General features: G+C 52.1%; 9 protein-coding genes across 9 annotated transcripts; 4 read left to right on the top strand and 5 right to left on the bottom strand.

The window, feature by feature from the left end:
* Window positions 1-328: 328 nt before the first annotated feature.
* DACRYDRAFT_29055 (uncharacterized protein) lies at window positions 329-484 on the top strand (the record flags this gene model as incomplete). The annotated part of the gene is made up of 1 exon (XM_040774307.1): window positions 329-484. A coding segment is annotated over one exon (156 nt), but the record flags the coding sequence as incomplete, so codon positions are not given.
* A 1,767-nt stretch (window positions 485-2,251) lies between these two features.
* Window positions 2,252-4,080, bottom strand: DACRYDRAFT_110879 (glycoside hydrolase; the record flags this gene model as incomplete). Its single annotated transcript, XM_040769139.1, has 14 exons — window positions 2,252-2,363; window positions 2,418-2,563; window positions 2,616-2,780; window positions 2,830-2,943; window positions 2,994-3,086; window positions 3,188-3,242; window positions 3,296-3,348; window positions 3,400-3,444; window positions 3,495-3,500; window positions 3,552-3,583; window positions 3,631-3,669; window positions 3,717-3,837; window positions 3,888-4,011; window positions 4,070-4,080. The coding sequence occupies 14 exons, from the start codon at window positions 4,078-4,080 to the stop codon at window positions 2,252-2,254; spliced, it is 1,116 nt and encodes a 371-aa protein (XP_040625331.1).
* A 796-nt stretch (window positions 4,081-4,876) lies between these two features.
* Window positions 4,877-9,743, bottom strand: DACRYDRAFT_118713 (uncharacterized protein). The gene is made up of 16 exons (XM_040770645.1): window positions 9,466-9,743; window positions 8,711-9,415; window positions 8,509-8,644; window positions 8,106-8,448; window positions 7,969-8,060; window positions 7,670-7,918; window positions 7,499-7,616; window positions 7,074-7,443; window positions 6,822-7,021; window positions 6,597-6,766; window positions 6,445-6,544; window positions 6,264-6,384; window positions 5,997-6,213; window positions 5,742-5,947; window positions 5,467-5,691; window positions 4,877-5,418 (listed from the first exon to the last, which is right to left on the bottom strand). The coding sequence occupies exons 1-16, from the start codon at window positions 9,715-9,717 to the stop codon at window positions 4,972-4,974; spliced, it is 3,951 nt and encodes a 1,316-aa protein (XP_040625330.1). The 5' UTR covers window positions 9,718-9,743; the 3' UTR covers window positions 4,877-4,971.
* Window positions 9,744-9,981: 238 nt separating this feature from the next.
* Window positions 9,982-10,946, bottom strand: DACRYDRAFT_24497 (nascent polypeptide-associated complex alpha subunit). Its single transcript, XM_040773697.1, has 5 exons — window positions 10,909-10,946; window positions 10,598-10,822; window positions 10,465-10,542; window positions 10,127-10,400; window positions 9,982-10,075 (listed from the first exon to the last, which is right to left on the bottom strand). The coding sequence occupies exons 2-5, from the start codon at window positions 10,817-10,819 to the stop codon at window positions 10,056-10,058; spliced, it is 594 nt and encodes a 197-aa protein (XP_040625329.1). The 5' UTR covers window positions 10,820-10,822; window positions 10,909-10,946; the 3' UTR covers window positions 9,982-10,055.
* A 117-nt stretch (window positions 10,947-11,063) lies between these two features.
* On the top strand, window positions 11,064-11,776 carry DACRYDRAFT_110876 (phosphoribosylglycinamide formyltransferase; the record flags this gene model as incomplete). The annotated part of the gene is made up of 2 exons (XM_040769138.1): window positions 11,064-11,124; window positions 11,175-11,776. 2 exons carry the CDS (start codon window positions 11,064-11,066, stop codon window positions 11,774-11,776), a joined length of 663 nt encoding a protein of 220 aa, XP_040625328.1.
* A 48-nt stretch (window positions 11,777-11,824) lies between these two features.
* DACRYDRAFT_90977 (uncharacterized protein) lies at window positions 11,825-12,894 on the bottom strand (the record flags this gene model as incomplete). The annotated part of the gene is made up of 4 exons (XM_040776986.1): window positions 11,825-12,528; window positions 12,575-12,686; window positions 12,735-12,786; window positions 12,839-12,894. 4 exons carry the CDS (start codon window positions 12,892-12,894, stop codon window positions 11,825-11,827), a joined length of 924 nt encoding a protein of 307 aa, XP_040625327.1.
* Window positions 12,895-13,141: 247 nt separating this feature from the next.
* Window positions 13,142-14,600, top strand: DACRYDRAFT_83576 (Glutamyl/glutaminyl-tRNA synthetase; the record flags this gene model as incomplete). The annotated part of the gene is made up of 8 exons (XM_040776631.1): window positions 13,142-13,308; window positions 13,358-13,430; window positions 13,481-13,518; window positions 13,566-13,613; window positions 13,659-13,829; window positions 13,869-14,201; window positions 14,249-14,383; window positions 14,436-14,600. Exons 1-8 carry the CDS (start codon window positions 13,165-13,167, stop codon window positions 14,598-14,600), a joined length of 1,107 nt encoding a protein of 368 aa, XP_040625326.1. The 5' UTR covers window positions 13,142-13,164.
* Window positions 14,601-16,487: 1,887 nt separating this feature from the next.
* DACRYDRAFT_118709 (uncharacterized protein) lies at window positions 16,488-17,285 on the top strand. Its single transcript, XM_040770644.1, has 4 exons — window positions 16,488-16,770; window positions 16,824-16,934; window positions 16,989-17,069; window positions 17,117-17,285. The coding sequence occupies exons 1-4, from the start codon at window positions 16,718-16,720 to the stop codon at window positions 17,190-17,192; spliced, it is 321 nt and encodes a 106-aa protein (XP_040625325.1). The 5' UTR covers window positions 16,488-16,717; the 3' UTR covers window positions 17,193-17,285.
* Window positions 17,286-18,441: 1,156 nt separating this feature from the next.
* Window positions 18,442-19,866, bottom strand: DACRYDRAFT_101904 (S-adenosyl-L-methionine-dependent methyltransferase; the record flags this gene model as incomplete). The annotated part of the gene is made up of 5 exons (XM_040767595.1): window positions 19,608-19,866; window positions 19,268-19,551; window positions 19,080-19,197; window positions 18,724-19,021; window positions 18,442-18,671 (listed from the first exon to the last, which is right to left on the bottom strand). The coding sequence occupies exons 1-5, from the start codon at window positions 19,833-19,835 to the stop codon at window positions 18,442-18,444; spliced, it is 1,158 nt and encodes a 385-aa protein (XP_040625324.1). The 5' UTR covers window positions 19,836-19,866.
* Window positions 19,867-20,023: the final 157 nt, after the last annotated feature.

The following is a 20,023-nucleotide window of genomic DNA, read 5'->3' as shown; positions in this document are numbered from 1 at the left end:
AAGGCCTACTCTGCCTGGGGACTGTCTCTTCAGACTTGGTCTCTTAGGATCATCCACAGGTACCTATACTGTAGATAGGTCTTAGTCATCAGGTCTACTCCACTTCCTTGTTGCCTGCTTAGACTCTTGGCACTCTTAGGTGAGCAGACTTAGTCAGCCTGTGTTGCCCTAACAGCTGACAAGCTTTGAAAACCTTTGAACAGTGGATGGTATTCTCTATCCAACCTTCAAGGCTGCATGTAGGGCACTGGGTCTCCTTCAAGATGACCAAGAATGGATCAAATGCCTTGAAGAGGCTTCCAACATGCAGACTGGCAAACAGCTTTGACTCCTTTTTGTCACAAGGTTACAGCACTGTCACCCTGCTGCCCCTGGTGAACTCTGGACATGCTTCAAGGAACACCTCTGTAATGACCTCCTATGCCAACTCCATTGCTCTCACCCAGAGATGACACAGGAGGATGCATTGGACTATGGCCTCTATCTAATTGATAAGCTCCTCCACACACAAGGCTCCAACTTAGAGGATCCCAAGTTCCATGGTGAATTTCCAGCCTTTCACACAGATTGGGAGAGGGTGCTAGCCCTTGATGATAACCATCTGATTGCTGAGCAGCTGGACTATGATCAAGTCCAACTGGCAGAAGAGGCAGAAGAGATGACCAGCAAGATGAATGAAGAGCAACAACATGCCTTTAATACCATCATCACACATGCAGAAACTGGATCTCTCTTCTGGCTCCAGGGCCCAGGGGGGACTGGAAAGACCTCTGTGTACAAGGCAGTCTGTGCAAGACTCTGCTCAGCTGGCAAGATTGTGCTATGTGTGGCTTCTTCTGGAATTGCAGCACTGCTTCTTCCAGGGGGACATACAGCACACTCCATGTTCAAGATCCCCATTGCTTGCCTTGACACATCCTCCTGCAACATATGCAAGAATAGCTGGCTAGCAGCTATGATGCAAAGAGCCTCCATCACTATCTGGGATGAAGCAACAGCACAGCATCACTATTGTGTTGAAGCAGTAGATTGTACTCTCTGTGATATCAGAGATCAGCCTGATCTTCCCTTTGGTGGAATGACAATGGTCTTTGGGGGTGACTGGCAGCAAACATTACCTGTGGTTCCCAATGGAGAAAGGGTTGACTTCATCAATGCCTGCTTGCAGTGCTCACCTCTCTGGCCTCATATTGAAATCTTGCATCTCACTTGCAATATGCAGCTGGATGCTAACAACCCTGAGAGTGCAGCATTTGCAAGTTGGCTATTGGAGGTGGGAAGTGGCAAGGCAACACAGGGTGATGGGATTATCCAGCTTTGGCCAGGCATGCCTTGTGGTGAGAAGCCAGAAAACCTGCTCTCAGTGATCTACTGAGATATCAAGAATCCACAAATTGCAGGCCCTGCTGGAGACAACTATTTCTTGGAACAAACCATTCTGGCTGCACAAAATACCAATGTGGATGGAATGAATACACAGGTGCTCACACAGCAACAAGGTGAAGAAACTGTGTTTCGCTCAGCTGACTCAGTGGAGGAAAAACCTGGGGTCGAAGGTAGCCTTGAGCTGCCTGTGGAATACCTCAACTCACTCAAACTACCTGGACTCCCTCTGAGCAAGCTGCACATTAAGCTGGGATGCCCCCTTATGCTTATGCATAATCTGGCTCCAGCACAAGGTCTCTGCAATGGAACCTGCATGTGGGTTATCCGTGCTTCACACCAAGTCCTTGAAGTTCACTTGCTTGGAGGTGAACACCATGGAGAGATAGCACTTATCCCCTGTGTAACTCTCACTGCATCTGAGGAAGCAGCACTCCCCTTCATCTTCAAGAGATGACAATTCCCAGTACAACTGGCCTTTGCAATGACAGTTAATAAGTCACAAGGCCAGTCTGTCAAACATGTTGGGCTAGATCTTTGCATGCCTGCTTTTGCACATGGTCAATTATATGTTGCACTTTCACGTTCTACAATTGCAGGTGCAGTCAAGGTTCTTTTACCCCCACAGTCAGCAGATAGACCAAGGAGGAATGTAACTCCAAATATTGTATACCCTGAAGTTCTCGGAATACTTGATGTACATAGAAATTAATTGAATTACGACATAAAACGATGAGCGAAGCGAGACGGGCTCCCCTAGTTTGGCTGACATAAACAGAAGGTGTGCACGTGAAAAGCGCTACCCCACGGGACGGACTTCAGTTCGTTGACTGCACACTAGATGGTCTATTGTCCCCTTCCTCAATTACTACAGAAAATCGAGAGCACCAAGCAATAATGCAACCAATACTCCCACCATCCAAGGTCTTGGGGATGTTGAATGGCGCCAGTCGACATCCCCGCTCGCTATCACTCCACAGCTGGATCAACTGTCAACCTGGCCTGATATACCAATGTCAGAACTATTTACTCACTTCTGTGCTATTGCGCAAGCTGGATATCCAGTGTTTATGGACGAGTTTCCGGCTTCCTTGAAAAAGAGTGCGGATACACCATGCGACGGAACGGACACGGACAAGGAGCCCACAGCGGTGCAGTTATTGGTATGCGACCAGAGATCCTACAAAAGATCGGACGTCAAATCACCAGAGAATGACCAAGCCGCGACTCACTCGAACGATATACTTGATATCTGGCTTGAGCCAAGGGGAGTCAGTCAAGGTGAAGCACATGGCCTCCTGCTGTGCCATGGTATTGAGGAGCATAACAACTGTCCCATTTGACGTTGGTCCTGAGTAAAACTGTGCGGGATAGGAGGCATTGAATGACCAGTCTGGCTGGTGTTTATGTAAGATCTATTTCGAGCATGCCTGAGGAGGAACGCACGTTGACGCCCCAGGAAAACGGCGAGATGCTCATGGATACGTTGGGGTCTTGATTAATGGCAATGAGCTCTTGGTTCAGTAATATACCAAGGTCATCATTGCTGATACTTGTCAGCTGTCTTTCACGTAAGGCTCATTTTTCAACGTAATACACTGAGAACTGACATCGGTGCCGATCAGGAGCGGGCTTTTGAACAACGCCCAGGCAGTGAAGTGCGATTTCCGCTCGTCATAGGTCAACTCGCCGTTTCCTCTGCTCTCGTAAGCATATTAGTCCTTGAAACACATTTTGATAAACTTGCATTTCCAGCTGTGTATATTCAATTACGGCATCTTCCTCATTCAGAAAGATCGCATACCATATCAAGATCGTTATGCCCGTAGAACCCACTCGAGGATGTAACGAACGACGCACTACAAAGGGTTAACTTCTGCTGGGCAGCTCCTTCCCTGAACTGATCACGTACGTGTTTATGATGCTCGTGATACTGGACCAGCTCGTAGTGATATCCGTTGTTATCTGCAGATCACATATTCAGCATTTGCGCATCCCTCCTTGCTCGATCCGTACCCGCCAGCTTTGCGCCATGCTTGCACCCCACAACCAGACTTGGCTCTACGACATGGCCAGTAAACAACGGTCTTTATCGACATACATCGACATACCTCTCCCTATTGGCAAAGCGAATATATCAGCGGTGTACTGTTCGTCTGTGTGGCAACAGCAGATATAGCATCCGCCATCCGCTGGAACTCTGCGCGCTTCAGTTCCTTTCGTCACTGCCGCTGATTAGAGGCTTACTTCCCAGGCTGTTTTCTAGCAGGACATTCTCGGGCGGAGCTGTGTTCTTCATGAGTCATCAAACCACTCAAAGAAGAGAAACTTACGATTACAGTTATCGTACTTCAAGTAATCAATCCCCCACTCGGTGAACGTTTGAGCGTCTATCAATTCATACCCGTACGATCCTGGGTACCCCGCGCAAGTGGTGATTCCTGAACAGGAGTACTGAGATCAAGACATCAGCATGAATGAACATGGACTCAGCAACAACGCACGATTCCCGTAGTGCTGATTTGGAGGGTGAGTCGTTGAGGTGCCGGAACTTTGAACAAACTTACAATCCCATGGACTTCAGATCCGATACAAGAGAAGCCATCCCGTTCGGGAACTTGAATGTATCTAGATCGGAGATATCAGCTCGTTGATTCAATGACGGCGAGGTTACCCCACCCGCTACGAGTGACCCATTGAATGACCTTGCCTTCATGGGCCAGCAGTCGTCGAGATTGACGTGAGTGTATCCCTACGTTTCATACCCTCAATATGTCGTCTCCCTTTCCTCAGCATGTGTGCGTACAGCATCCTGGGTTTAAGCGCTCGTTGGAGACAAGATTGTGAACTGCAAATCAAACGGCACACCAGCAGGCCCAAATTCTTCATGCTTTGCGCAGTCTCAAGTATAAGGGCAGCGTCAATGTTGCAACCATAGCGATTCCAAGCTTTGATTGCCTCAACGATTATGTCAAGATCAAATGGCAATTTAAGTGCTCACTATTATAACCAAGAACTGGGAGTTTGGCAACGCCTTGATTGTTAAGACTGAGGGCGAATCCAAGTAAAGAAATGATTGATATTGCTAGGCTCAACATGAGAGATTATGACAGTAAGTAATAATATCTGTGAAGAGACCCACGTTGGTATCTTGGTCGGGTTTTTTAGACTTCAAAGGCCCCAATGTCGCGAACACAGCCAATCGAAAGAAGAACCTAGCTTCCTTGATGGATGGCTGAGGTTCAAAGAAGCGTGTCTGATTGAGCTGTCACATATGTCCGATCTCTATTGTGTGTACTGCACGCGTTGCCAGCACGGTGACTCACTTTTCCATTAGGGTTCCTTATCATAACTCTATCTCAGCAAAAGAAATGCACCTGGAAACACCCAATGACAATTTTCAACACTCGTCATCGTCACATTTTCCAACCATCATTGGGGCAAAAAAACATTGTACCTTCCTCGTAACCATACACAATGCGTTGGATATAGACGTGATCCATAAGATACGGTGGGTAACACAATTTGTACTTGGTATCGCATATAAAGGATGGTAGACCACATAAAGGAAACATAAGATCATGTAACTTAGACAGTATGGAGGGCAGCAGTCGCTTGCTTCATCAAACCCTTGACTCTGCGATCCAGCAGATCGCGCTCTCGTCGACGTTCCGCTAGTTGATAAGCCGGCGTATCTTTCCTCCTTCGCCATTTCAGACCATCATCAGGTCCCATCTTCGACAGATCGACCATCTTTGCCGTTGCTGCATGCATAAGGACATCAGAGTACAGATGTTTCGTGGCCTCCGCCAGTGTTCGTGTGCTTGGTGGAGTAGCAAGTCGATCGGATTCGGTGTCAGAGTCTGCATTGTCTGCAACAAGACTTGGAGGTTGCAGCACATCCAGTATCGGAGCGCGTGCAGATAAGACGGGTTCCAGTGGGGGTAAGGAGTTCACTTCCTTGAGAAGACCTTGTCCTTTGAGATAAGAGTTCTCCGATCGCAGGAAACGGAGCGCTCCCTTGAGTGAGTCGACCTGAAATAAATGTTAAGATTATAGAACGTGGCCTTGATTGCCGCTTACTTGTTCAATCAACTGAGAGGTTTCCAAAGTTCCTTCGGCAATCAAGAGATCCCCTTCTCCGAGGTTGAAGCTCCGGTCAGCTGAAGCCCCATTGGTTTTCAGTTTCGCGATTTCTTGTTCGGCTGCGTCCAGTTCAGATTGAATCTGCTCAAGTGATTCCTGATATGACGCTTCTGACTTGCGGAGCTTGGCCAGTTCAGCCTCTAGGTTGGTGATAATTTCCGCCTGCACAATGCCGAGTGAGATTAGTAGGGCAACATGCGGGAGCTGCATACCTGTTTCTTAAGTGATTCCATTCGCCGGTCCATCAGTTCCATCTTGACGCCACCCTCTTGGATGATTTGATCCTTGGTCTTGATCACGCGCTGCAGCTCGCCAATTTGTTCCTTGAGAAGAGCGACCTCACGTTCAGCCTCGAGATTGACGGCAGCCTTGGCGCGAATCTCTTCCACCCGAGGAATCCAAGGGGCGTTGCCGGTAACTAGACATCCGTCAGTGACCTGATCATTAACCAACAGGGACGGGCTTACTTCGCAAAATACTATCGGCTTCCATAGTGACAGGCAGGAACGCAGCAGCCTCGTTGGCCAGGTCACGCAACGTCTCAGAGACAGCGTCCCACGAAGCGTCACGCTTCCCAAGAGCCTCGTTCGCCACGCTTCTGATCATAGTCACAACTTGAGAGAGATGGAGTACCTCCTTCGCACTTCGGATATCCATGACATGCATGCTGACCCTTTGCGCAAGCTGGTGACTCTCAGCAGATGAAAGTGGCGGAAATGGTGATTCCACTTTACCTGAATGCCGAAGTCGATCGTCTTGCTCATGTGTTCGGTCAAGCCACCAAGCGTAGGGATCAAGTTCGACCGCAAAGCCGCTTTATCATTCACGAGATCCTGGATCCGAGTGACAATTTTCCTACAAACGGAAGATCAACATTGGGCCACGTTCATAATCGCGAGAATTCAGTCTGCATACCTGACAGCAGTACGTGCGTTTCTGGCCTGGGCGAGCACACCGTTCAGAGGCTCGAAGAGGACCGTCTCAAGTTCCAGATCATCCGGGTCGAAGACGATTTCTAGATTCCCCATCAGCACAGCCCACAGCCGAAATCTCCGAACTCCACTCACCAGGATCCTGCATCGCCGAAGAAACAGCATGCTGCACAAGTCCCAGGGAAGCGATGAACGTATCCAGGTCATAGTCGATCGAGAACGCCAGATCGAGCTCTTGCTCTCCGAGCGCAAAGTGGAATCCGGCAAAGAACGTCTCGGCGAGATGCTCGAACTGTGTCAGCATCCTAGCGTGCGTCAGCTTCTTCCTAACCACTGGAACAGACCCAGCAAGTAACGTACTTGGATACATCACTCACACAGTCTTCTTCCTTGAACTCCTCCCGCCTCAGCCGCTCGATATGCATATCCACGCGTTTCTCCATACCTGCAATCTCCGGGAACAGACTTCCGGCCTTGACGAACACCTCGGGATCGCAGCGTTTCAGCACGGCTACGAACCTGCGGCATAGGCCAGAGAGATGGGCGATACGGCCTCGCATCTGCCCATGTTGGCGTAAGCGACTTCGTACCATGCATGTGGGACGAACACACCTCGCAAACGCCAACAAGACTCTCCGAGACATCCTGGGTGAGACTCTCAGGTAAGTTATACTTCTGCGCAACGACAGCATTGATCAGCTCGGCCTTATACGCCAGCCTCTCAAAGAACAGGTAGCAAGCGGTCGCATCGGCATCAGCCTCAAAGTACGCCTGTGGCAAGAACAGCTGGACGATCTGCAGGTGCTCTTTCGCTTGGGAAGCGTCGAGCCTGCGGAGCTCGAGGTCGATGTTCTTCGCTTGGTTTTTCGCGACCGTCGTTTGAAGCTTCATGTTAAGAGCCAGGATAGCCTGGCTTTGACTGGACAACGCTTGTGCTTCGCTGGCGTGTGTCGTTTGCTGATTCCGGAGGTACTCGATGTCCCTGTAAGATACAACATGAATCAGGGGAACAACACAAATGAGGAAGGGAGACGGACGCCTGTAGAGTGAGCACTGCATCCCGGAACTGCTGGATCGTATTCTCATACTCCATGATCTGATCCTGCTGGTCCTCGAGCCTAGCCAGTGCACTCCTCAGCTCCGAACCTCGCGCCTCTGTTCCTCATCAGCCACTCGCAGCGACCCAAAAGATGAAAGAAAAGATGTACCCAAGTCCTCCTGCAGCTGCTTCTCAGACTCCAAATGCGTCTCTTCGAGCTCTTCATTCAGCTCTTTGAGCGTCTCGTAGTCTTCGATCACGATTTCTTTCTCTGCGAGCTCTTCGGAGAGCGCCATCACCCGCTCCGTCAGCTGCATGACCATATCCTCCGCTCCAAGGGAAGCATCAAGCTGGGCTTTGAGGTCGTCAATCTGCGCTTCGGCGTTGTCGAGCTTGGTTAGGGTCATCTCGTATTGCGCTGCAGGATAGTCAGTACGAAGGGAAAGGAAAACATTGGGGAAGGCGAACATTGGATATCTTCAACAGAAGCGACCTCCCGCTCGAGCTCGTTGATCTTCTTCCTCTGCTCCCTCTCGCTCTCCTGGGCGATATCCCTGAGTCTACGCGGGCATCAGCTCTATTCCCCGGGATAACCACGCACATACCTAAGGAGCGCCTCCTTCAACCGCTCATTATGCTTCTCAAGCTGGACATAAGCCAAGCTCCGTTTCCCTTCCTCCACTTCCTCTTCATCCCCATCAACAAGCGCCTTCTCCTCCCTCAACATCTCCCTCTCAACCTCTGATTCCGCCAGGCGCTCCTTGATGTCCTCCATCTCCGACTCGGCGGTCTCAGCACGTTCTTCCGCTACTTCTTTGTCCAGCAGTGCCATCTCCAGCTGGTCGTTCACCTCCTGCACGCGGGATTCGAGCGTTTCCTTCTCTACATTGAGGTCTTTGACCGTGCGACGGAGCTCGACAAGCTCCGTCTGCTGCGAAGTGAGCTTTGCTACGCATATAGTTAGCACACTACATAGCATACATTTAGCATAATATCAGGCAGACACACCTTGTAGCTTAGGCCTCAACGCCACGAACTGCTCTGCATCCCCTAGCCTAGTCTCCAGCTCCCTAATCCTACCCGCATCATCCGCCCTCTTCACTTCCAGCACCCTCACCTTAGCTCTCAACTCATCAACTTCCCGCTGCGCGTCCACACATCCCAAACAGTCAGCAATGTTCACAGGCTCGGGTGTACGAGGGGGGCTTACGTGCGTATGTACTGGGGGGGAAGGGGAGCGCCGGACAGCGGGGGAGTAGGGTGCTGGGTCTTCGGTGCGCGTTCGGTGCTCGAGCACTGGACTCTGCCCTACGCGGCGGAGGATAGGACTGTGTTCTGGTCTTGCGGGGGCTGGCGGCTGCTCCTGCACGGAAGAGGGCGAGTCATCTTCGTCTTCTTCCGCTGGGGGGAGAGCAACGGCCGTGATGGGTTCTTCCTGGATACGCACGGCGGAGGGAGGGGGGGAACGTGAACGTGCGGCGGAGGTGCTGGATAGGGAGGGGGAGTGCGTGCGTGTGGAGAGAGGGGTTTGGAGGGTGCTGCGTCTTACTGGGACTGAGGGGACTGCGCGGGGGGTGGTGGGAGTTGGACGGGGGACTGTGCGCGGGACTGCAGGCTTGGGAGGGCTGGCTGCACGGGACGCTAGTGAGCTGGAAGAGGAGGTCCTCTGGGGTTTTGGGAGTGCAGGTGAGGAGGCAGCGGTGCGGGAAAGAGGGAGTGCCTGGGTAGCCTGCGTGCGGGTGATAGACTGCGTCGAGAGTGTGCGCGCTAGTGAGACCGGTGGTGCGAGCCGGCCTGGTGGGGGAGTGGCGGTAGAGGATGACGGCGCTGAGATGGAGTTGCGCTGGTTTGTGCGGAGTGCACTTGGTGGTGGTGCAGCGGTGCGAGACGTTGGACGTGATGAGCGTGGTTGAGGCTAGTAAACATCAGCATACAACCAGTAAGGAGTGTATATGTTAGACATACGGTAGGTGTGACCTGTTCGTCGATCAACTTGACCTGTGCACTCCTAACAAACACTCCATGCCCCTGTGTACACCCAAAATACCGTATCCCATCCACACTCCCGTCGTTCTTCCCATTAGGCTCAAACAGCTCAACACCGATCCATTTACCAGGGGCAAAGGCAGGCGATCCAATGTATCGTATACGCCCACGACCGGCGGTGACTTGTACTAGAGCATTGAGGGGAAGGTCGGGCGGCGGGAGGGGGGGCATGTTGCCCGTGTTGAGGGAGGTGTACGCAGGGGAAAGGTGAGGGACGCGTTTGGAATGATGCAAAAGATCTACTAAGAGAAAAGGGACGCGTCGCTTCTCACGCTTCAAGATAAACTTGTTTCTAGTAAACACAATCCAAGATAAAATGTACATCCACTTCTTACAGTGTTGTATGTGATTGCTCAGAAGATGTCAGTTCGCCTTCTGCTTGGACGTTGAGGAGCTCATCCTATGTATGCTGGTAGGACGGGATCGGTGATGCATGGAATCATCATTTTAGTAACTCTACTACATATGCAAACATGTCCCCACCACACTCCTCACTTGAACACCCCGAACTACTCATTAGCGCTCATGACTATTACCCATCAGCACGCATCCCCATCCTTTCCAAAAAAGAAATACTCACTAGCGTTAATCAAGTCCCCCCCACTCTCCTTAAGCGCCCTCACCGCCTTCGCCCTCGAACAGCTCACCTGGTTCATAACAAGCTCAATATCCTTCGGGTCGACGCCAGTTTCATCCACCTCTCCCTCTTCCTCCTCAGGCTCCTCCTCCTTCGTCTCCGCCGCAGGCTCAAGCGTGGGAACTTCATCATCGTCTTCCTCATCTGCGCCCGCTTTGGCAGCCTGAGACAGCTGCTGGGCAGCGTTCAGCTGGGCTTGGGAGTTGAGGTCCTCAATCTACATGACGAACACGAAGGTCAAAGTCTATCCGGCACTTCACTTGAAAGAAGGGCAGACAAACCTTAGCCTCGCCAAAGACGATATAGCAATCGCTGTTCGGGCTCTTGTACACATCAGGAGCACTGATAACGAACAACACCTGTCCATCAATTAGCCCCCCACACGCCCTTCCGAGCGGGAAGGAAAAGACTCACGTTCTTCGGCCTCCTCAACGTGACCCTCGTGATCCCCGGCACCTTCTTCAGCCCAAGCCCGAGCAGCGCCTTGCGCGCCTTACGCTCCGCACGACTCTGGACCTTCTCAAGACCGGCGTCGTCCCCATGATCATGATCGTGGTCGTGGTCGTGGTCATGGTCATGATCGTGGTCATGATCATGCACGTGCTCGTCCTCGGAGATTTCCTCGATAGCGGGCATTTTCTACACCCCCACCCAGTCAGAAAAATCCACACATCTCCGGGCATCATCCCAGGATAGAGCGAGCGAGGCTAGATGTGCAAACGTACCTTTCAGCTACTTCTTGATGGTCCTGGACGAGGGAGACGACAAGAGCAAAATTGAACAGGAAGGGGGAAATGCTTCCGTACAAGTATAACTTCAGGGTTCGCCACTTTTCTCGTTGAGGGATTCATTCACACATCCTACAAATTAGACGCACAAGATGAGCAGCTCACAGGTCAGCGATGGGAAGAAGAGGATCGTGGTCCTCATTTCCGGCTCAGGTATACATGTTTGTTTAATACTATGCTAGTTCTGTTCTGATATACGACAGGCACGAACCTCCAAGCGCTAATGGACGCCTGTGCCTCCCACGCCCTCCCAAAGGCACGCATAGTCCTCGTCTTCTCCAACCGGAAAGCCGCTCTAGGACTGGAGCGTGCGCGTACAGCCTTCCCTCCGATCCATACCGACTACCTTGCTCTCGTTACGTACCTCAAGGCGCACCCGGGGAAGACAAGGGTAGACTACGACATCGAGGTTGCCCGCCGGGTACTGAGTGCACAACCAGACGTCGTCGTCCTCGCTGGGTGGATGCATATCCTCTCCGCAGAGTTCCTGGACGTGCTGCACAAGGGGTCTAGCAGAGGTCAGGATCTGCCTATCCTCAACTTGCACCCTGCTCTGCCCGGCGCGTTCGACGGGGCTAACGCGATCGACCGTGCGTACGCGGCGTTCCAGGCTGGCGAGATCAAGCGTACGGGGGTGATGGTGCACCGGGTTGTGACGGAAGTGGATCGCGGAGAACCCGTGGTGGTGCGGGAGATAGAGATAAAGCAGGAGGATAGCCTGCAGGATCTAGAGGCGCGGATACATGAGGTCGAACACGAGATTATTGTCGAAGCGACGCAGCAAGTCCTTGAGCAACAAAGATAATGCAGTTCGAAGAGAAGGCTGGATGCGGGTGTTCGTGTGCATGGGTGGTCAGGTCTTCCCTTTAGCGGCCTTTACGATGGTCCATGTCGGTTCCTTTCCCTCCTTCTCCATCACCTCGCCTCGCTTTACCCGCTCGGCCATGAACTTTTGTACACTTGTGGTTTTCTCAAACCCAAGAGCAGAGCAAAGCCAATGCCGGTGGTCGAGCTGAAGTTGCACATACGCAACCTTTAGTGTCGCCCATGTTCGCTGTCTTGTCTTCGCTAGGATGGCAACCATCATACGCTGTATCAGGTCGTTTCGAGTAGGCAGACAATGAAGTACCAGCTGCGCTAATGCCCAGTAATTGCCCTGGCGAATGTTGGCAGCGGTTGCCGCAACGAGTTGGAAATGAGGCGAAGTCCGCATGAGGAGAACCTTTGATCGGAGAAGGAAATCGCGTTGAGAAGGGTAGCCCGTAACGAGAAGATGCAATAGATAAACAGCAGTGTAGTCGTCACGGCTCGGCGTTCGCTGTCGGAGCGGAGAGGAGAGCTTCTGACCACGAGGCTTGGTGGTTAGGAGATATAGGAACGCCGCTGCAAGCTCCGCATCTTCATGCAGGTCATATAGTTCAGGTACCAGACGCCCGAATATACTCGATAGTGCTTTGTCTTCCTGGCAGTAGATAGCCACTGAGACGGAGGTCTCGTATACGCCTACAGCGAAGCTGTCTACGCGGTGGGAGGCGAGGACGCCTTCACGCAGCTTCCCTTTTTCGCCTTCAGTGATGCTGGAAAAGATACACAAATGACTCACGCAGCATTAAAAGGATGTTTGTAAGAGTTTCGTTCTGGCTCGAGGAAAGTGAGGATGAGCTATCGTCGTTCAGAGTGGGAGGGAATGGGTTGGAGACTTTATACGCGTTGATCTGAACTGATCAATATTAACAGGCAACACTCCTTTCAGATCAACTCACATGTTCCTCAATATATTCCCAAAACTCTTGTTGTACTTCGTAGTCTTTCAACCTGTCCCAAATATAAGTATTCCTATAGGTAAACGTGAATGAACCAAACGGACGTGTCATTGTCAGAATCGCCTTCCCCGCTCCGGCTGATCATAGCCAGCCGCTCCATCCTATCCGACGACCTCCCTTTCTCCTCTCTTTCCCTCCTTCTCCTCTCCTCTTCGCGCTGTCGCAACGCTGGCGGGATATATCTGCCCCTTGAAGCCATCACGGTCTCGCTGGACATGGTGGACGGTGCGAACAAGCGCGGAGACGCGACCCTGACGAACCAAGGATTTTGTTTCTGAACTCCATCTTGCCAAATACGGATTGGCATTCAAGGCGCTCGCACGAGTCCCCATTCCCTCTTGCCTCGGATTGATCGGTCAAAATCGGACTTATGCCACCTCTTCCAAGACTGCGGTTCGCCCCATCGCCGACTGGATCGCTGCATCTGGGTGGCCTGAGGACCGCACTGTTTAATCACCTGCTTGCGCGCAAATGGGGAGGGAAATGGCTGTTGCGAATAGAGGACACCGACCAAGTAAGCCAGGTATTCACTTGATCACGGAGAGAAACTAACAATTGTGCAGACAAGACTCGTGGAAGGGAGTGTAGATGAAATACGAAGAGGGTTGGAGTGGGCGGGACTGCACTATGATGAAGGTGGGCTCGATCAATGTGTGTGACCAGTTCACGGGCTGAACCTCTACTAGGACCGGTAATTGGAGGAAGTTACGGACCATATTATCAGGTATGGCTCCTACAGATTGACCAATTCAACGTTCTAACTCTCTCCAGTCCAAACGATTGGACATGTATCATTCTCACGCAGATGATTTGCTGAAAGTGAGCGTCTGAACTTGAGTATCGTCATGCCTTACCACCTCCCAGAAAGATCACGCATATCGATGTTTTTGTGAGCCGCCACAACTCGCTGCAACCCGGTTGCGGCTGCAGCAAAGTGGCTCTATGGCTGGCTACGACCGGACCTGCAAAAGGCTCGAACCGGCTGATGTGAAACACCTTCTCGGTCTGAACAAACCACATTGCATACGGTTATCGGTATGTCTATCCATACCACAGTAGCTTTGTATAACTGAGCTGCTGCAGACACCAGACACTCCTCCACCAGCGTTTGAGGATCTGGTATTCGGCACTCCTACGCCCCACCCTGTCCCAGTCGATCCCATCATTGTAAAGACAGACGGGTTTCCCACATATCACCTTGCGAACGTCGTGGATGATCACGCGATGGAAATTACCCACGTTCTACGAGGGGAAGAATGGTTACCATCGGTGCCTTTGCACTTAACGCTCTACGCTTCGTTTGGATGGGAACCACCGCAGTTCGCCCACCTGCCGTTGCTACTCAACCCTGATGGTAGCAAAATGAGCAAGCGTACCGGAGTTGGAGCGTTTGTCTCAGAGTACATTGTGCGATAGACTTATCCTTGGATGGATAACCGCTGATGACTTTGTAGGAGAGAGGATGGGAACCTGAAGCAGTCTTAAATTGGCTGGCTATCGCCGGATGGGGCGGCAAGCGTGACCCTCATGCGCCGCCAGATCCAGACGTAACGCCGTCCTATCTGAGCGTGACTGAGCTGATTCAAAAGGTAAGTCTATCTCCCTCTTGTTTCTATCACTTTCCGACCTCACAATACGTAGTTCGACCTCGATAACTTCACAAATCGACGGACAGTGTTGTCTCCAACAAAAGTCGCCAACCTGAACAAGCAACACATGCAAGTGAAGCTACTGAACGTAGATGAACGCCACAAAATAGCCGAAAGAATGCTACCTACCCTCAAAAACATGTACCCGGAAAGGTGAGAGAAACGAGAATCGATACTTGTGCGCCTAGTCTTACGCGTGAGCAGTCCCAGAACAAACGTAGAATACGTCGGCGATGCGATTGCAGCCCTTGAAGTTCGTTAACATAATGCAGGATCTCTTCTATGCTGATACCGCACCAGAGCCGACTGGTAACCGTTTCAGACTTTCTTGCCGAGGCAGACTATCTGTTCAAGGAGCCCAACTATGACAATTCAACTGCCGTGAAGCTCCGTAGCTCGATCTCGGACGACACGTATCGTGGGTCACACTTCTGAAGGGTTTTTTAATCATTTCTTACCAACGCATACAGTCGCTGCTCTGACGGTGTCCTTAGCAGCTCTGGAGAAGATATCTCCAGATGATTGGACTGAGTTGAGCATAAAATATGCGCTGGATCCATTAGCACACGAGATTGGAGGCGTGAAACCGTTAATGGGCTCTCTGCGACATGCCCTGCTTGGGGGCAAGGTGCGCTTGAAACCCTATTATTCATATCAATTGATCTCAGAGTCTTATAGGCAGGAGTCGGCGTAGCACAATCTCTTGAGTTGCTTGGAAGGGATCTTACTCTTCACAGACTGCGTGGATGCTTGATTTATGCGGCAGAGGAGCCGGACGTTTAATACTGTACTTGTATTACTACTGCACACATCTCAATGTCATCTCTTATTTCTTATTGAACAGACTAGCGCAAGACTTGTTTCGATTGTCCAGCCAGATGCGACACGAACCTTGCCAGTGGTGTTGCGGTGCAGCGCGGGTCAAGTTCAGTGTGGCTTGCCACGCATGTCTCGGGTATGGCTGATGTGGACAACGTGTTGAAATTATTCAGGGACGCAAAGGAGTCACATCTTTGAAGAGACATCGATCTCGCCACACCGAGAAGAACATTCAGCCCATCTGCCGTTGCAAGACCTGCAGGCCTTCCATCGTCCATCGTCCATCTGACTTCCCCGCATCTCGGCTCATTTCCGCCTGAGCAAGACATCAATGCCTGACATTATTCTCTGCGTCTCAGCGACGATAGACGCCACTGTAGAAAACTTCTTTCTATGGTACGACTTCGAACGTTCCATATCTAAAGAATGGGACCGTTCTTTCGCTTTCAGATCCAGCTACCCCATTAGGATACGGGCGTGGTTCGCGGAGATGGCTGCCCCTCCCTGGGTGTGGTCGCCTGGGCCGGAGCCGGATGATTGGGCCACTCTCAAGCCACAGCTAGAAATGCTGAGGGAGCGCGTTCTCAACGATCTCAAAGGCTCGGACCCCTGGTATATGAACTCTTTCCGGATGTACCTGGCTAATAAATGATAGGCATATGGACGCGTACTTCGCCGCTGGAGTCATCAAAGGCAAGATTCGAGGGCGCCTGCATATGGACAGCGATTCTGCCAAAGAACTGGAGAGGCAGATGGCGATCCGTTCGTAACCCCTTGTTCTATGTCCACACTGTTTTGCGGCTTGAAAGGATGACTTGTTAGGCGTGCCCGGACGGAGCAATAATGGGCGAGGGCATTTTGGCACGGCAAGGTCGCCGATTGGAGGATACGATCTGGGAATGATCGAAATACCTCCTTGATTGCTGGTGATCATTGATCTATGTAGGATTGGGACGATTGTTCCGGGTACCTGTCATTGGGTGTCATGACCATTCATACCGAAGTGGGGATGGGCGGAAAGTTCTCCTTCGAGTTGCTCATCCATAAGAAGTCAGGGGGGCGGGGACTTTTCGTGTTGGCACGAATGGCATGGATGATCCGAGTCATCGGTAAGGAAGAGTCACCAAGCTCCACACGAAAAAACAGTCATCTCACGTACACTCCAGCCTTTCAAATCCTCTACGTCTCGTCTTCCCAACTCTATCCTGCTCACCACCAAGTCCAGCCATGTCCAACCCCATACTCCCCGTACCAGCATCCATAGAGCCTACGATCGACCACTTCTTCCTTTGGCATTTCTTGTCTCTCTCCATCACCAACGAGTGGGACAAGCGTTCTCCCGCTTTCGATACCCTCTATCCCCAGCGGCAAGAGGCATGGCGCCTGGAGATGAGCTCTCCTTCCTGGGCATGGCCACGGCGGGAGCCAGACGATTAGACCGAACTCAAACCCCAGATGGAAAGGTTGAGGGAACGTGCGATCTCTGATCTTGAGGGATGTGACTCCTGGTACTCAGGCTCTGCTCGTACAACTCCAAGTCCATTTCGCTCACCCATCACAGGCATATGGATGCATACTTCGCTGCCTTTGGTCTCACGTCCAAAATTCAAAACTATCTGTGCAAGAGCCCGCAGCTGTCGAAGCAGCTAGGCAGGCAGATGACAATCCGCTTGTAAATCCCCTTCTCTTCTTCGCATTCATAGTATAATCTGAACCTACGAATTAGCTTTAGACGTACGGAGGAGGAGATGGACGCTGTGGAGTTGAAACGCAAGAAGATGACCTGGGACGAGCTGAATTGGGAAGAGTATGACTCCTACCCTGCTTTCCTCGTCGTGACTCACTTCCATGAAGGGATACCGACTCCGAAGCACATCAGATCCAAGCCATCCGAACCCAAAGCGGGAACACCGATAAGCTCTTTCTCTAAGTTGGTACAAGTGTGACATCTTACCTGTCTTTCTGTCATGCTAACAACATCAATCAACTGAGTTGTAGAAGTCCAAACCCATCCCAAACCCGCTGAGCTACAAATAAAAGAACCACTATGATTAACGTCCTACCCACCTATTCAAGAAACACACGTGTGATATATTGATAGAGATTTGTGGTGACGCCTCGTCGCACGCATGTTGATGGCCTGTGCACTACTGGTCGTGCACCATCCCTCACCCCATAGACGTACTCTCCCAAGCTCGGCATAATGCTATCTGACCATTACCAGCTTATTAATATTACACATATTGGAGAACTCACATAACATTACTTGACGCCATCCGAGGGACATTCATGTCGGCGGCGGCGGCGGAAGGAGGTCGGACCGAGGGACAAACAGACAGCGGCGATAGCCAAGTGACAGGTACCAGCCGTACGCGTACGTCAACACCAGTGGGCGCAGCCTCGTGATGCCTATTCTCGGATTACCAACCGCTGATTATCAAGCACAAGCGCATCTGAACAAGCAGCCTGATTGCCCGGGCGCAGAGAACACCGCCAGACTGGGGAAATGCAACGTAGATTAGCTATAGATTAACAGACCAAGAACTGTCGTCCGCTGTCGAGCCGTAGTCGTGAACCAAAGTGATACAAGAGATACAAGATGTCATCATGATAATTACGTTCCAATGTCCATGTCGATGGGGATGCCGATGCGGTATGCAGGGTAGATGTGTGGTTTGGGTGTCGGTGCAAGTGGTATCCATGCTCGATTGGTTAGTGTACATTGTCGTCCCTCTCCCTCGCTCGTTGCGCGCTGCCTGCTGCCTGGGCTTTGCTCCTGTCTCGCGCGTCTCGCCCGACCCCCTCAAGCTCAGTCTCGCAAAGTGTGCCCCTTCCGCCCTTCAAAATCCAAGCGTCGGCCTGTTCACCAATCAGCACCTCCAAACCTCTGATCCTGCATATATTTACCCTCACACCGTCATTCCCCAGCCTGCAATCCCTCACCCTCACCCTCATCCCTCATCCATCATGCATTCACCGACGTCGCCCAAACGAGAGTGGGAATGCGTATCCCTGTCCATCTGCGTGTGCTTGTGCAGGTATATGCGCGCCCTACCCTTCGTCAGTTTACGTCAACCCCCCATAGCCCTCCTGACCAGCTCTCCATCGGCCCTTTCCGCCCACCTGCGCATCAAGATCATCGTCAGCATATCAATCCCAATTCCCAACTTCCACCCATTTCAAGGTTGGGGTGGAGGGACGTACGCATAATGCCAAAGACACCATAGCCCTCCCTCTCCCCTCTCCGCTCTTGCCAGCTCAGATTCCGCCTCCAGGACCCAGGAGTCTAGCAAGAGCGGGTCGTATCCTGCTTCCAGGAGCGTAGGGCGTAAAGAGCGGAGGAAGAGCTGGCAGTCTTGCGCCATTAAGTGGCCTAGGTTGTTCAGGTGCTGGGATTGGGGGTCTGTGCCTGTCGGCACATGAGCAGGGAGAGAAGACGCGGGCGAGGGAAGGGGACGAACCGGGTAACCAACCCCCTACAGGGACCCAAACGACATGCGACCCCACGGCACTCGTCCCCCCTCTCCGGCCCTGGAGGGCCTTGAGCCATTTGGCCAGCCCACGGCCAGCATCCACCGTGCTGCCTTTGGCTTTCAGCGCTCCGTATGCTGCTGAGAGCAGCCGCTGGAGGGGGGAGAGCAGGGGATCGACGGGCCCGGAATTGGAGAGCAGTTGTAGGTCGCCTTCGCACATTATTAGGATGCCGCCGGGCCGGAGGGTGAGCAGGAGATCTTCGATATATGCGGGGAAATCTTGGACCTGTGTGTGGGGTGTCAGTGCTCCCAGAGAAGGGGAGGAGAGGGGGCAAGGGACGCACCCCATTCCCTATAGATCGGGAGTGGACAACGTCGAACGTCCCCTTGAAGTGTGGCATCCCGAGCGTAACGTCGTCTATCTCGAATCTACAGTTCTTGGGTGCGTTTGCCGCTTTTTTACTGTACAGACCACCCGAACAGGGAAAATCAGTCAGTGCCGGTGCCGGTGCATGAAGGGTTTGCAGCGTACCGGAACTGCGGGGCCAAGTCGACGCCAACGACGTCAACCTCGGGGAACTCGAGTGCCATCTCCACTGCCCATTCTCCCGCGCCAGTGCCACAGTCCAGCAACTGCCGTCTCCGCTCCTGCGTGCGCCTCGGCAGCCCGGGGAAGAAAGGCTTAGACATGGCAGGGCGAAGAGCGTCTTTCACAAGTTGTGGGGCGGGGTAGTTGCTCGACAAAGCGAGTTTGAGCATGAGGTGCTGGGTAGAGATGCGCGTGCATTCTTCTTCGTCTGCTGGGAGGGCGTACAGCTGCTCACGTGCTTTAGTCTCACAGGGGTAGGGATAGGAAGGGATGGTGGACGCACTTCGTTCTGGGCGTTGCACACTCTCCCGTGGACTTCTCTCACTAGCCGGGGTCCGTCCCTGCTACTAGCATAGGAGTAGACACTCGGAGCGCGCTCGACGTCGCTATCATAATACCCGTCATCGTCCTGTATCATGTCGTCGTATTCCACCTGTGGAGAGAGAGATGGGGACGGAGAAGGAGAGTTGGTGGGAGAGATATGGTCGTCGTGTGTGCGATAGGATGTCATAATGAAAGAAAGCGGCGATGTGCAGCGAGGGTGGTCATGCGAGCGAGTGGGTGTATTATAGACGTGGGGTGAGAAGATGGAAAGAGAGAGAGAGAACAGAAGTGAACGGCGGCGGAGAAATGAGTTATCGTCGGTCATGTCTCATCCCGCATCCGATCTCATCTTCTCAGTCTTCTCTCCCAGATCTC

This window comes from Dacryopinax primogenitus (genome assembly GCF_000292625.1).
Source record: "Dacryopinax primogenitus strain DJM-731 SS1 chromosome Unknown DACRYscaffold_19, whole genome shotgun sequence".
NCBI classification, from domain to species: domain Eukaryota; kingdom Fungi; phylum Basidiomycota; class Dacrymycetes; order Dacrymycetales; family Dacrymycetaceae; genus Dacryopinax; species Dacryopinax primogenitus.
Note: the sequence above shows the minus strand (reverse complement) of the source record. Positions and strands in the feature narration are given on the sequence as shown.

Excerpts from the sequence above, each read along its gene's own strand:
- DACRYDRAFT_118713 (XM_040770645.1), bottom strand. The coding sequence starts at position 9,717 with ATGCCCCCCCTCCCGCCGCCCGACCTTCCCCTCAATGCTCTAGTACAA. Across the intron at positions 8,449-8,508 it reads GTTGAGGCCTAAGCTACAAG|CAAAGCTCACTTCGCAGCAG; the intron begins GTGTGTCTGCCT and ends CTATATGCGTAG. Across the intron at positions 7,444-7,498 it reads GCAGTGCTCACTCTACAGGC|GGACATCGAGTACCTCCGGA; the intron begins GTCCGTCTCCCT and ends TGTATCTTACAG.
- DACRYDRAFT_24497 (XM_040773697.1), bottom strand. The coding sequence starts at position 10,819 with ATGCCCGCTATCGAGGAAATCTCCGAGGACGAGCACGTGCATGATCAT. Across the intron at positions 10,543-10,597 it reads CGTTGAGGAGGCCGAAGAAC|GTGTTGTTCGTTATCAGTGC; the intron begins GTGAGTCTTTTC and ends ATTGATGGACAG. Across the intron at positions 10,076-10,126 it reads GGGGGACTTGATTAACGCTA|TCATGAGCGCTAATGAGTAG; the intron begins GTGAGTATTTCT and ends GATGGGTAATAG.
- DACRYDRAFT_118709 (XM_040770644.1), top strand. The coding sequence starts at position 16,718 with ATGGAAAGGTTGAGGGAACGTGCGATCTCTGATCTTGAGGGATGTGAC. Across the intron at positions 16,771-16,823 it reads CTTGAGGGATGTGACTCCTG|GCATATGGATGCATACTTCG; the intron begins GTACTCAGGCTC and ends CACCCATCACAG. Across the intron at positions 17,070-17,116 it reads GACGAGCTGAATTGGGAAGA|GGATACCGACTCCGAAGCAC; the intron begins GTATGACTCCTA and ends ACTTCCATGAAG.